This window comes from Postia placenta (assembly GCF_002117355.1).
Source record: "Postia placenta MAD-698-R-SB12 unplaced genomic scaffold POSPLAscaffold_6, whole genome shotgun sequence".
Taxonomy (NCBI): Eukaryota; Fungi; Basidiomycota; class Agaricomycetes; order Polyporales; family Adustoporiaceae; genus Rhodonia; species Rhodonia placenta.
This window is the reverse complement of record NW_020169837.1, coordinates 1,703,684-1,717,711: the sequence shown is the minus strand read 5'-3', so window position 1 is coordinate 1,717,711 and position 14,028 is coordinate 1,703,684. Positions and strand designations below refer to the sequence as shown.

General features: G+C 52.6%; 5 protein-coding genes across 5 annotated transcripts; all 5 read left to right on the top strand.

Moving 5' to 3' along the window:
* Positions 1-786: 786 nt before the first annotated feature.
* On the top strand, positions 787-2,831 carry POSPLADRAFT_1181058 (hypothetical protein; the record flags this gene model as incomplete). The annotated part of the gene is made up of 6 exons (XM_024488807.1): positions 787-817; positions 865-1,406; positions 1,990-2,057; positions 2,348-2,472; positions 2,493-2,581; positions 2,787-2,831. The coding sequence occupies exons 1-6, from the start codon at positions 802-804 to the stop codon at positions 2,829-2,831; spliced, it is 885 nt and encodes a 294-aa protein (XP_024339781.1). The 5' UTR covers positions 787-801.
* A 1,716-nt stretch (positions 2,832-4,547) lies between these two features.
* POSPLADRAFT_1142001 (hypothetical protein) lies at positions 4,548-6,873 on the top strand (the record flags this gene model as incomplete). The annotated part of the gene is made up of 15 exons (XM_024485369.1): positions 4,548-4,776; positions 4,824-4,901; positions 4,967-5,066; positions 5,119-5,262; positions 5,313-5,574; positions 5,627-5,730; positions 5,786-5,804; positions 5,858-6,047; positions 6,102-6,124; positions 6,177-6,235; positions 6,293-6,304; positions 6,356-6,459; positions 6,515-6,536; positions 6,586-6,735; positions 6,789-6,873. The coding sequence occupies 15 exons, from the start codon at positions 4,548-4,550 to the stop codon at positions 6,871-6,873; spliced, it is 1,581 nt and encodes a 526-aa protein (XP_024339780.1).
* A 495-nt stretch (positions 6,874-7,368) lies between these two features.
* POSPLADRAFT_1141006 (hypothetical protein) lies at positions 7,369-9,164 on the top strand (the record flags this gene model as incomplete). Its single annotated transcript, XM_024485244.1, has 5 exons — positions 7,369-7,726; positions 7,780-8,180; positions 8,240-8,730; positions 8,848-9,018; positions 9,071-9,164. The coding sequence occupies 5 exons, from the start codon at positions 7,369-7,371 to the stop codon at positions 9,162-9,164; spliced, it is 1,515 nt and encodes a 504-aa protein (XP_024339779.1).
* Positions 9,165-9,927: 763 nt separating this feature from the next.
* POSPLADRAFT_1141215 (hypothetical protein) lies at positions 9,928-12,052 on the top strand (the record flags this gene model as incomplete). The annotated part of the gene is made up of 5 exons (XM_024485273.1): positions 9,928-10,675; positions 10,809-10,848; positions 10,984-11,186; positions 11,433-11,726; positions 11,838-12,052. The coding sequence occupies 5 exons, from the start codon at positions 9,928-9,930 to the stop codon at positions 12,050-12,052; spliced, it is 1,500 nt and encodes a 499-aa protein (XP_024339778.1).
* Positions 12,053-12,585: 533 nt separating this feature from the next.
* Positions 12,586-13,668, top strand: POSPLADRAFT_1140997 (hypothetical protein; the record flags this gene model as incomplete). The annotated part of the gene is made up of 5 exons (XM_024485243.1): positions 12,586-12,749; positions 12,802-12,921; positions 12,980-13,082; positions 13,142-13,279; positions 13,342-13,668. The coding sequence occupies 5 exons, from the start codon at positions 12,586-12,588 to the stop codon at positions 13,666-13,668; spliced, it is 852 nt and encodes a 283-aa protein (XP_024339777.1).
* Between the last annotated feature and the right edge of the window lie 360 nt (positions 13,669-14,028).

Genomic DNA, 14,028 nt, shown 5'->3' with positions numbered 1-14,028 from the left:
ATTAAATGAAAAGCAAATAGCACCTATTGAATCTTACTGATGTAGAAATTGAATGGAAATTGAAGAAAAATTGAAGGAAAATTGAAAGAGACAATGGAAGATGGATTACATAATCGATTTTCCTTCGAGTTCACTTCCATATTAGGCGCCAGAGTACTCATTAGGTAAATTAACTTTTATTTCGATTTTTATCTGATTTTTTGTACTAGAAATTTGAATACTGCATGCAGTGATACCGTGAGTAGCGGTACAGCAGATGCCTCAATCCCGAAAACATCGGCGTCATCCGATGATCGGTATTAAGTGAAGCTCTGAAGATCGGCTGCTCCCGATTGCTCTGTAACTGGCAAGCATAAACGACTACGGAGGCGTCAACCAAGAATTACTTGAAGACTGTCTGCAGCAGAGCAGCGTCAACCAAGGACGCTCCTTGAGCCCACTGTAACGGAGCCGCGCGCATACGCAACCATACTTCCATCAAGGTGTCACAGCAATCACCTGCGCAGGTTGTTTGTCCGCGGAGGATCGCTATTGCGTACCTCTCTATTACGATGAGTGCCAGATGCCGAACGCGTCGCTGAAACAGCACCAGGTGGCGATGTGATGCCACAGCCTGCGGCAGGCCCTTCTTGCAGAGGCGTACGTGTATCCCCGGCAGGTCGGGATGCTGCTGCTGCTTTTGTGAATTGTGGTGTCTCTGTAATGCAGGATTGCTAAGCAGACGACAGGGGGATATAAGAATATGCCTTGCGAGCGAGTATTATCCACATCGACCACATTTTACCGTTGTACAAGCACGCCATGCCAATCCACACAGGTGAGTTCGATCATGTCTGTGGTGTGGCCTGATCTGATCGAGAACAGGAGCCGACTTCGTGACCACTGTTCGCCACGACACATATCCTGCGATTGATCCAGCCAAGGCGGACCTCGCCGGCAAGGTTGTCCTCATCACCGGAGCGTCGAAAGGCATAGGCAAGGCTATCGCCATCGCCTTCGCACAGGCCGGGGCATCTGGCCTCGTGCTCTTTGCACGATCCGACATGTCCGCGGCCACGGCTGCCTGCGAAGCTGCCGCGCGCCCTGGTCAGGATCTGAAAGTACTTGCCATCTCTGTCGACACCACCGACGCCGCCCAGGTTGCCGACGCCCTCGCGAAGGTGAAGGCGGCCTTTGGGCGGCTCGACATTCTGGTCAACAACGCGGGCTACATGGAGCATTATAAGCTGATACATGAGCAGGACCCGGAGGAGTGGTGGAAGCCTTTTGAGGTGAATCTGCGCGGGACGTATCTTGTAACCCGCGCGTTTTTGCCGTTGCTCATCGAGTGCGGTGGAGAGAGGACAATCATCAACATGTCGAGCGTTGCTGCACATATGATCCATCCGGCCTTTTCTGCCTACCTGGTATGAGTATCTCTCATCTCAGCGGAGAGTTGTGCTGACATTGAGATCCATAGACGACTAAGCTGGCCCTCCTCCGCTTCACGGAGCTGATCGTAGAAGAGTACAAGGACAAGGGCGTACTTGCAATTGCAGTGCATCCGGGATCTATTCCGACAGACATGGCAGCCAGCATGCCTGATGAGTTGATGCACATTCTCGTTGACACGCTTGAGGTGGCGACTCACACGATTGTCTGGCTTGTGAATGAACGTAGAGACTGGCTAGCTGGGCGCTACGTCGCCTGTCAGTGGGATGTGGATGAGCTTCTGGCGAAGAAGCAGGAGATTGTGGACGGGGATAAGCTGAAAGTGCGCATGGTCGTGTAGCCCGTCAGCGGTTCACATCATAGTACAGCGTAACAAATGTACCTGGACTGTTCAACTTGAAGGATAGTAATGATGGTTGTTATTTTTGCGAATCCAATATGCCTCCAGTCCAAGTTTTTCCTTTCCAGGGCAAGCTCCGTGATACACGGTGTGTTCAATGCTTGGCTCATAGATCAGCCCTCGTATGCGGACTTAGGGTGACCGTGAGTCTCTGACAGTCGTTCCTCTGGACCTCTATATTACTCAACGGCTTGAAGGTAGGTGACACGTCGATGGCACGATGCAGGTATGTATCTGAGACAGGTGCAATTCTTAGCTTTTCACGATGACAGGGACGAGTACACGGCGAAAAATATTATTCGCCTTGAAGTCCATGGCACTCGATATAGTGCGCGAAATCGAATATTAGACGCCCGAATTCGACCATTTAAGTAAGCGCCGTACGTTTTGTAATCATGCCCTCCACCTTGGCCATGATCTCATTTCCTGCGGTAAACTAAATATCAATGTCGCTCTGAATGTCGAAATGGTATGAAAACTTAGATTTGTCGACAAAATGTGCGAGATAAATCGCAGAATTGATCATCTCGGTGTACTCGAGGCCGATGAGTCAGTGACCCTCTTCTCGCCGAACTCATTGAGGGTGGAAAGACCTATGAGCCACACACAACAGGCGGATACCAACTCTCGGCGGCTGATAAGTGAGCTTCTTCCCTACTAGACTCCGTTGCACGGGCTCATTCGGCGTCGCCTAAGTGGGTCTTTGGGTGGGCACTGCTTCCGGCCAAGCTTGCATTGTCAAGCAGGCGAGTACGTGATTATGCATGCATCTGTCTGATTATCATGTTGTCGCTTCATAACGACCTTGTTCGTTGTCCCGGTGGTTCTTCCCACACAGTCTAGCTGCTACCGCCGCTTGGCACAGCTCGGTGCTCACACACTGAAGTTGCTGCGTTGCGCGTGAGATGCGAATCCGTTCATTCGGCACTCAGATACAAGCTATGATTGTGTACAGGGGTACCGAGCCGACGGCCAGTGTATTTTGACAGGCTGTGCATGATCCTGCTCTCCCTTGATTTGATCATGGATGACATACCGACGACGTATGCACACACAAATGTCAGCTTGATGAGCATAGGCGGAGTGGCGAACTGGTTCTTGGGTCCCTGCAGCCGTCATGTGTATGCGCTTACATACGTGATACTGGTAACGGGTGTCCTGTCTTACCTAGTACAGTGCATACTGGCGTCCGAAACGGTGCGATCAAGCGTCCTTTTCCTAATGGCGTACCGTGAACTCCGCTGTGTCTTCCACTCATACGAGATGCATTGACGCGGAGGAATCGCGGAGACGTTGAGCCGATTATCGGAAGCCTCGACCTAAGCCTGTTATCAGCCGTAGCCTGTTCTAGCATACTCCGGGCTGCCCGAAAAGAAGTCGAAGGAGGTACCACGAGGAGAGTGAGCTACATCGGTGCCCGGAGAAGTTGGGTGAGGTGACACAATCCCAGCTTCGTGTGCGTCTGATTGCTAGACGAGTACACTTTGTACATACTTGGATCGCGTCTAGACACGGCAGAGGACAGCGGAAGGTACGAACAAGACATTGCAGAGTCCTCGTGACTTTCGACGCACATTGAGTGGCAGAGGCGTACCCTCGTGCTCTATACACCCCTTTTCAAGCGGTGAGAGGGATCTCAAGGACCGAAAGGCCTAGGTTCTGGCATATGCGAGGAGCAAAGTTGACAGTGGTTCCATTCAATGATAATTGAACCTTGAGGCTACATCTGATCAACACCAACCCCGCCCGAAGATCTCTGAACATGAATATCACGGAGCTTACTACTGCTGACAGCAGCTCTACTCGCTTCTTCGCAGCACATGAACTGATTAAATTGGACTGGGCCATGATTTGACTTCTAGAATCGCGAGCGTCTGACTGCCACCATCCCGGTATCAATGTCACGCTCGACCATGGGCGCGCTGTGCTACTAAGCGCCTCCTACGGATCCAGGAATGTAACATGTCTGACGCATGGTCTAAGTGATATACGTTATGATGGCCGCGATTTGTTAATTTATGCTACGCTGAATGAAACTTCAGATGAAGTGAGACTTGAACCAATCGCGATCTCCTGCGATGCAGGCGCTTGTACATGATCACTTACCGGAGCGCTCGACGATGGGGGATCGAAACGCCTGTGCCACTTGCGGATGAATCGCGCTGGCAGTGTCGTAGCTGTGAAAATGCGGGAATATACCCCCCGTGAGTAGCCCGCTAGCTTCTTCTCGTCGAGTCATAAGTCCAGAACATGACCTAATATCCATAGAAGGTCATATGCAGCTCGCGGCTTTCAGCCGAAGTATGCCTCGTGCAGTGGAACCTACCACGGTTCCGTCCCTGCATAGCTTGCAGTCATAGATGACATTAGCCATCTCTGCGGGCACCGTGACAGATGGACTACGCTGTGGCTGACACTGTCTGTTGGAGATACTGCCCGAATATGGCTATCCTGATATCCGCAGTTTACGGACTAGCACGGCCCACAACATCGCACAGTGCTGTGCGAGCGGACAGTCGTCCATGTTTGACTTATCAGAATGATCTCGCCGCCTCGAGGTATATGTACCTGGCTTCTAAGACCGCATTTAAAGACCGAAGTCGTCACCCTGCAGCAACACACCCACGGTATCCCCGCGAACTGTGCAATGTCTTCCCTTGACTTTATCAACAGTTCGACTTATCTTGCGGACTCTGTGTCTTTCCATAGCACTACGATGCCTGCTTCTTTTCTTGCCTCTCTGCGCGCTTGGATCGCATTGTCTACCATCGGGCAACGCATCCTCCTGGCCCTTGCCTTAGGGTTACTGCTTATCACCGCTCGGGTAATTTCCAAATCTAAAGGAACCATGCCACCGGGCCCTCGCGGACTACCGCTGCTTGGAAATATCTTCCAGCTGCCGAAGCTACCATGGTACCGTTTCACAGAGTGGAAAGAAGAATTTGGTATGTCCCTCCTAGCGCTGCCTGCTTGTTCCTTATCCGGGCACCAGGTCCCATCTTCTCCTTAAATTTCGCGGGAACCCCCGTCGTTGTACTCAACAGTCATGAGGTCGTCGGTGACCTGCTCGGTAGGTGGCCGGCGCGCCTGATTCGAAGTGATGGCCGGGATCTCTGACAGTGTCTCGTTTCTCAGAACGGAAGTCGACAATATACAGTGATCGACCTCGGTTCATCATGGCAGGAGAAATCCTGACTGGCGGGATGCTGATCGTGTTTACCGGATATGGCAAAGTGTGCGTTCCAGGATGTAACACATCAAAGCTTTCCTGTCTCATGCCAAATTAGGTGGCGCAAACTTCGCCGCGCAGGTCAGGAAGGCCTCAACGTCCGTGCATCTGAAAAATACCAGCCGCTCCAGGAGAGCGAGGCTCGGTTGTTGACGACTAACATGCTCCGGGAGCCCGCAGAATGGGATGCCCACCTGAAACGGTATGTCGAGATATGACTGCTATAGATCAAGCGCTTATTCATGTCTCCAGAGCCGCTGCGTCCAGCATCGCCTCCGCGGTCTACGCTTGGCCACCTCTCACCAAGTCTGACGACGGACTAGTCCATAGGATCGATGAACTCATGCGTCGCCTCGTCATGGCAGGGCTTCCAGGCCGATACCTTGTCGAGATATTCCCTATCATGAAGCATCTTCCGACGTGGATGGCGAAATGGAAGCGCGAGGGTCTAGAGTGGCACCGGAAGGATACCGAGATGTTTGAAGGCTTCTATGATAACGTCGCAAGATCCATGGTGAGTGCTCTTCACAGACGCCCGTTACTGGGCTTCTGATGATGCAGTGAAGGCTTCCGGGAAGTACAAACCGAGCTTGACCGCTGGGCTTATCGAGAGGCAAGAGAAGAATGGCCTCAGCAAGAAGGAGGTCTCATGGCTCGCAGGTACCATGATGTAGGTATTGCATCTATGCGACGTCATCCATGAGATCTAATAGTCCATTCTGCAGTGGAGCTGGTGCGGAGACTGTGCGTCCAGAAACATTAACTTGATGTCATAGACTTCTCACATTCAGTCCTAGACGGCCGCCTCGCTGTCTGTATTCATGCTTGCCATGACATTGTATCCCGACGTCATGCGTAAGGCTCAAGCTGAGATTGACGCCCTCGTCGGCCGTGAGCGCATGCCCACATTTGCGGACCGGCCGCAACTGCCATATGTTTGCGCTCTTGTCAAGGAAGTACTAAGATGGCGTCCCGTCGGTCCCGTCGGTATGTCATCGAATTGAATTGTCGATCGGAGTGCCTTTCCTTACGTCAGGTTAGGTGTACCTCGGCGGACATCAGAGGTGGGTGAGCGCACGAATGTTTGCGTGCTCAAGCTGACCCAGATTTGTATAGGACGATTGGTATAAAGGGTATTTCATCCCTAAGGGCACCCTCGTGATTGCGAATGTCTGGTAGGCATCCTGTTCTCTGCCGTTTTGCTCAGAGTGGATACTTATTCCAACCCTTAGGGCAATGAATCGGTATGTATCGACAATGGTATTGTTTGAACATGCATTGAACAATACCTTAAGCGACCCTGCCATCTATCCTGACTACGACGAATTCCGTCCCGATCGCTTTCTCGATGCAAGTGGCAACGAGATTGACATAGCAGGGACGCACGGCCAGGGACACGGTCAGTACAGGTCGGACATCTTTATGATATGATCGTACTCACGCTCGAACATCAGTGACGTATGGATTCGGCAGAAGGTGAGATGACTAGCTACTGTTTTTGGACCCGATCTGAACTTTGAGATAGAATATGCATCGGGATGCATGTGGCCAATCAAGCGCTCTTCATAGACATCGCTGCACTCCTATGGGCCTTCAATATCGAAGCGCCGACCGGACCAGATGGAACTCCAATTCTTCCATCAAGAACAGACTTTGTTGACGAGGGCTTGGTATTGTGAGTAACACATCGAACACTATACGGTGTGGATTCTGATTACCGTCGCTCAGCCGGCCTGCCGCGTTCCGGTGTAAGGTTACTCCCCGTATCGATGATGTGGCGGCAATGCTTGCTACATTAGAAAAGGATGTATAACATGATCTGAATGGTTCATAATTATTCGTATCTATTGGAGGCTTGCTCCGCGAAGACTTAGATTACGCGGTCTGATATTAGTAGATTATGTCCGACTAGAATGTCTCGTGAGGCGATTGTACTTTCAAATCAAGTTTATTTTTGAAAATTTAACATCTAATACTTGCCACCTTGGTGTCTCTACGACCGGTAGAGCAGCCGGAGTAAGGCTTACGAACGACCCAGAAGGAGAACGCGATCTCATCGCGGTCACGTGCAAGTGTTCATATAGCGTCAACTGGCGGAGTAAATTGCTACACAGCGCATACCATATACCAAATCAGCTATAATCACGGAAGCTGTAAGCTCTGCATTAGGATTGTATATAATTTCCGACTGATATTGCCTGTGTCATAGATTGCTTGGGATCTGTGAGTACATTGCGACTGATAGTCGTCTTACTCGTCTTAACCTTGAAAAATCACAGTCAATTTGAGTCTGAAGACAGATATTGCAATGACACGTTTACGTCGTGATACCCAAGACTCTTCTGCATCATCGTCGCAACGCCCTTTCCGAGTAGTTGCGTGTGGGACGCTATTCTTGACCCATACACTATCACTACCCACTCACCCAGAACCGAGTACTGTTGTACGGGCAAGCTCCGTGACACGCTCTCGAGGCGGACCGGCCAGCACGTGTCTTGCGATATTGGCCCAATTTCCAGCAGTTCATGCTATACTAGTTGCACCGCTCGGAGGAAACGACGACGGCAAACAGATAATCCGTGAACTTGAAACCGAGAGGGTGAGTACGAAGTACTGCAAGATCTGGGAAGAAGCCGGTGTGCCTAGCGCTTGGGTATTGCATGCAGGTCTTTGTCGCGTCTCAATGTGTCCGTCGTCTCACTGATTTTGCGTTCTGTAGATGACACAGATGCACGCACCGTGATCAATAACAACCCGCTTCCAGATATCACTCATGAAGATTTTATCTCTCTTCTTGGGCCGCTTATCGCGCCGGAGAATTATGCATATTTGCCGCCTACGTCTCAAGCAGCCGCGGGCCCTACCCATCCTATTGGAAGTATTCCCCACGCTGTCCAGCCGCGTAAATCTCTCTCAAACCTGCATGCTGCTGTGGAAAGATCAACTGTGAATACCAATACTCCAGCCCCCTTTGAGTGGATACACTTCGAAGGCCGCTCAGTGAAGACAACCTTGAGCAACATCATGGGTCTCGAAGGTTTAGCAAGAGAACGCAAGTGGCGAAATCACTGCACGTTTAGCGTTGACATCGGACGACGAGCGCGACAAGGTGTCGAGGCGGTGCGACACTCAGCTTGTGGTTACCCTCATCGGGCTCGTTCTGATTGATGCGCCATCAGCTGATTCCTTACGCGGACGTGGTATTCCTCAATAAACATTATGCACGAGCACACTCGCCGCAATATGCTTCATCGCCCCGCGCATTCCTCCTCTCGCTCACGGCTCTCGTGCCACCACACGCGCTGCTGGTCGCTTACTGGGGTGAAGAAGGCGCCGCTGTTCTCTCTGTTCCGACGCGCGAATACTTTCAAAGCTCTGGCTGGGTCGGCCTCGACAGCACAAATCCCATTCCTGAGGTGTCTGCACTTAGCATGAGAACTGGCACTGATCCAGGAGATCACGATCCGGAGGACCGAGTGGAAATGGTATCCGTGCGAACAGAGAGCGACTTCTGGGCAGGCCAGCATACAGACTCTTCGAGTATCTTCACAGCTGGTGCTTTCTCGCAGTCGTTTTCTGCCTCACCCTCGCCCACACTACCTAGACCGCCGGAAAATGTGCATGCTACCTCCGCGTGGACACGGGAAACGCACCGTCACAGACGTAGCGAGTCATCTGACTCTGATGGGACACAAATTGGAGCGCACCGCACAGATCAAGGCAAAACGCAACGTGTGGACAATGCAGCCTTGCGCGGAGCAAGCATAGGTACACAGCACTCCCATAGTGCTGTCATCGACGAAGTGGGTGCACAGGATGCCTTTATTGCGGGCATGATTCTCGCACTTGGTCGCCGCATGCTGCCTGGAGAGCCCTACACACCTATGTCAGGCGGTCGCAATAACGCAGACGCTGGAGAAGGGGAGAAGGGGAGGTGGAGATTAGAGGAATGTCTTCGGTATGTTGTGATGCTAATGTGAATGCCACAAATGACGGATTGGCGTGCGCAGCTTTGCGACGGAACTTGCAGGCAGGAAGGGACGAAGAAAGGGGTGGGATGGATTGGCGGATGAAATGGCTAGGGCTGGTTGGCTTGAGATCTAATACCTCCATGGACCCTGTATACCGCGTACAGAGCTGACGTGCATATTGAACGGAGTCCTCACCAGGCTACTAGTGTCTTCTGTAATTTCGTGCAGATGAATGCCTTGTGCGCATAATATCTGGTACTGACACCAGAAATGTATCATTGACCTTGATGGGACTGGGACTGCGGGGACGATTATGGAATGGTGGCCCAATGTAATCATAGCATTCATACTTTTACTACTATATCTACAAACAGGGGGTAAATCGCGTTCAGCGTCTATAAAACCCCCTCCTTCCTGGAGTAACTTCAAATGTATTTGACGGTTAATTTTAAGCTGCCAGTCACTCGTAGGGAAAGTTTGTCCCGTACCCAGACTCACCGTGTCCGCATCTCACCACAGCAAATTGCAGAAACAGGTACGAGACAAGATAATATAAGGAGCATAAGCGCTCCCTGAACCCACGTTGCTGGTACCAACATCACGTGATAACTCCCCTAAATGGAAAGGTTTATTCTCCCGTAGCCGCTGAAGATCCCCGATATCCGTATGCGAAGTAGCTCTCTCTACTGAAGCGATAAGCTCCGGGTTTGCGCTGCACAAAACTTGAAAGAACCACGGACTATAGTCGCATATAACATCTCTTCCCTCAAACCGGTATGTTGCTTGCGGTGTCACACATTTGCAAGTTGAACAATTGCCCTAAGACGCATTGGGGACCGACCTCAATCACGCTGATATCTCTCGCTCGCTGCCGTCGGCTCTGGATCTCCTCCAGGATGTCTGATCCATATCCTGCGCAAAGGTCAGGACACCGAAGGCATAAGCATCGTGACAGAGGCCATCACGAACGCGGAGACTGGTACGCTGCGAGCAGCGATACGCATCCTAGCTCTTCTCAGTCTGGATACCAACATGCCGAATATGAAGAGCCCTTCGACGCAAACGCTTCGTTCCGTGGCGCGTCTTCAGCTCGCGAGGCGAGGTACACGAGCTCCCAGTTCATTCAGGGGCACGGTCAATCTCACTACAGCGCATATGCCCACGACGCCCGAGCTTACGAGGTCACACAGGAATCATCAAGCCCTCCTCGTTATCCTGAGCGACAATCCCGCGTAGCACGCCCAGAGCCACAGCGTTCCCCATCCCCTCGCTATCTTTCCTTGGCTGAAGAACCTTCTGCGACGCTTTCTGACCCCTCCAGCTCTCGCAAGTTGCTCATCCTGGATCTCAACGGCACGCTCGTGTTTCGGTCACCGCACGCCAGCAAAGCAAAGACGAGGGGCGGCTTCAACCGTGGTCATGAACTGCCGCGTCTGCGCCCAGTACACCCGCGTCCTTACATGCCTGCGTTCAGGTCATACCTGTTTGCACCTCAAACGAAAGCATGGTTAGATGTGATGATCTGGTCCTCTGCACAGCCACACAGTGTCTCTAGCATGGTGGACCGATGTTTTGGCCACTGGAAGAACGAGCTGCTAGCGATATGGGCTAGAGATACGCTAGGCTTGACGGAGGATAATTATAGTACGCATCTACTTTCGAGCCCGTCTGGTCATAGGAGCTGGCGGTGATGCGTGGGTGCCCTCGAGGCACCTGTACGTGGGCCGCCAGCTCAACCGGGCTTCTCCGCATATATCTGATTCTGCCTCGATTACAGGACGGAAGGTGCAAACTGTGAAGGACCTCAGCAAGCCTTGGTCGCAACTGCCCGCAATCTTGACACCGCTGCCACCCTCCCCCCGCTTGTCTGAATCTGAAGCCAGCACCTCTCGATCTGACGGGTCTTTGAGTTCTCGTAGCCCTCGGACCTACATGCCGCCACACAGACGCAGGCAGAACACCCCGCAGGCGCACTCAGCCCTTACGACAATCCTTCTTGACGACTCCCCTCTCAAGGCTGTGCTACAGCCTTATAACCACATATGCATCGGAGAGTATTCCGCAGAGCGGCGCGCCCAAGATCTAGCAAGCCTTGAGCAGGAGCGTGAATGGGAACTGTTCGTTGCGGCTAGAGCGCAAGTCAAAGCTGACGAAAGTGCTGTGCAAGAAAACGTGGTGGTGCCCGGTACATTCTTGTCATCGCGCGCCGACGATGTACGCCAAGAGGAACGGTCAGAAGACGTGGCTCAAGAGAAGACATCCAGGGAAAAGCGCAAGCGCAAGAACAAGGAGGTCCATCAAGATGCAATCGCACAGGAGGGTCCTATGCAGGAAAATGCCTATTCCTCTTCATCCTCTCCGTCTGACAGCACTTCGTCTTTGCTCTCGAATCAAGACAAAGGCGGCGACCGTGTGGAACTGAACTCGAAGAAGCGCCAGCGCAAGAGCAAACGGCAAAAGAAGCTCGAGACACTCGCGCACGACGCTGGTGTGACGGAGCCCGAGCGCCAGTACGATGAGACGCTCCTGGCCGTCGTCGGTGTCCTTGACGCGGTGAAGCAACAGCGTAATGTTGCAGCATGGATCCGATCTGGTGGCCTGTGGCATCCGACAGTGGAGCCTGTACCCGCGATCACAAACGTACGGGATGCTGTTAGTGGCCCGTCTGAGGGTGTGTTGGAGGACGCCGGAGATGGTGTCGGAGGAATTGCATTTGATGATCGGGAAGACGGAGCCAAGCGTCGAAGACGAAAGCGGCGTCATCGAGATGCCGCAGCAAGCGATAAGCACGCCGACGCGTCTACAGTTGTTGCTAATCCAGGGAACGATGCAGTCACCACAGTTGAAACATCTGTTCCCGAACTGAATCCCCCCTCCCATGTCAAGGACGCCTCAGTGACAACGATACCATCAGACTCGATGTGGTTTGAAGATGTCAAAACTGTAGCATACTGGGCGGAGCGCGGGCGCAGAGCCCTGGAAGGGCTAGGGATTCCAGTGGAACATGGAATAGATCGGTAGCTCGAGCAAGGTGTCGTGTATGATCTTGCAGGGTACTTTGACTCTTTCAAGGACACCGCTTCTCAAGCGGATATAAAACTGGATTTCTTTTTCAAAAAAAAGAACACCGCTGTTACCGATGCATGGCCTTTCTTGCGCATCTTAAGCTGATTTTACGATCAGTCCACCAGGCTACAGCATCGCAAGTGTACGCATACAGCACGGCGTCACGGCGACGACTGGTCGACTTGGTCTCTCAGAGATGGGCTATGAAATTTTGTATGTAAGAGCAGGGCATTCTTGGTCCAGTGGTCTAGTATGTCTTCGCCGAAAAGTTCTTCAACTATTGTCACTGGTGATCGATCCGAGTCTTTCGTCAACAAATATAATCGAACAGGTGTATGGCTTGTCCAGATCCCTGGCCCGATACCGCTGACTAAGCAATCTGCTCTCAGTCGCGCGTCCCCATTTTAACAATCTCTTCAAGTGTTCAAAGGACTGGGCACGTCCGACTATCAAAGCCTACTATTCACTGTGACCGTTCAACACACAAAATGCCGCGTGCACCCTCACCTTCGATACCAGAGAAGGAGTTCCTATATAGCTCTCTCAAGCAGTCGCTGCGCCTCGACGGCCGAAATACGCTCGAGATGCGGACACCGACGCTCACGTTCGGACCTGAGCTCGGCTGGGTGGAGTGCTCGCTTGGGAAGACACGGTGAGTGGCCGAGATCCTGACGTGGCCGAGTGATTCCTCACGAGAATACCAGAGTCATCGCGCAAGTCGACGCAAAAATGGTGAAGCCCCCGCCGGAGCGCCCCCTCGAAGGGATCATTTCCATCCACTCTGAGATCTCGCCCATGGCGTCGAGCGACTACGAACCCGGACGGTGGGTACGTGTGTCGCCGTCTCGCCAGCCTGTGCCTCTCACGTGTCAGTGCTCGCAGGCCGTCCGATGAAGAAGTGACCATCACGCGCATGCTGGACAAGGTCCTGCGACGGAGCGATGTCGTGGACAAGGAGTCGCTCTGTGTGCTTGCCGGGCAGCGCGTACGCCTTCTCCTTGCGCTGCATTTGTGTGCCCAGGACTGACGTCTTCCCGTCCTCAGGTATGGCATCTCCGCCTGACGATACACTGTCTGGCCGACGCAGGGAACATGCTGGACTGTTCGTGTCTCGCCGGCATTATTGCGCTCAAGCATTTCCGCAGACCCGAGGTCGAGGTTGTGGGCGACGAAGTCACCATAGTGCGTGCCCCCTGTTCTCCCTCTCCTTCCCGCGAGTCTCACGCGCACGCGCACCTGGCCAGCACCACCCGTCGGAGCGCGCACCCGTGCCTCTGTCCATGCACCACATGCCGTACTGCCTGACGTTCGCGTACTTCCCCGACACCACGATCGCGCCCGTACTCGACCCGTCGCGCCTCGAGCAGCGCCTCAGCGCCGGCTTGCTCTCGATTGCGCTGAATGCGCAGCGCGAGCTGTGTGTCGTGCAAAAGGCTGGCGGCGTACCGCTCGATCCAGACGAGGTGCTGCGGATAGTGGACATCGCGGTGGGCAAGGTGAAGGAGCTAGATGGAATTGTGGAGGCGCGACTGAAGGAGGACTGGGCGGGGCGCGTCGTCGAGGTTCTGTAACGCAATTGGGCACATTCTCATGTAGCAATAGACCTTACACTATATCAATGTGAATACAGTAGGGTACGGTGAAGTATGTAGGTACAGTGCTTAACCGGCTAATTAGCCTAAGCCTGTGCGAGAGGTCAAATTAACCTATGTAATTCACGGCTAATTAGCCGCTATAGAACATGGCCTGATGAGCACTTCTAGCCACTAAAGTAGCTTTATCTAATGGTTAAGTCGCCCAGCGATTGCGTCCAGATAGTGTCTGAACATCTCCAAAATCAGCGCAGGTGACTTGATCCTATTTAACCATATTTAACCCTTGTTTTTCGGGCCTCGTGCAATTTACCGCTAATTAGCAAGAGTTAATTAGTC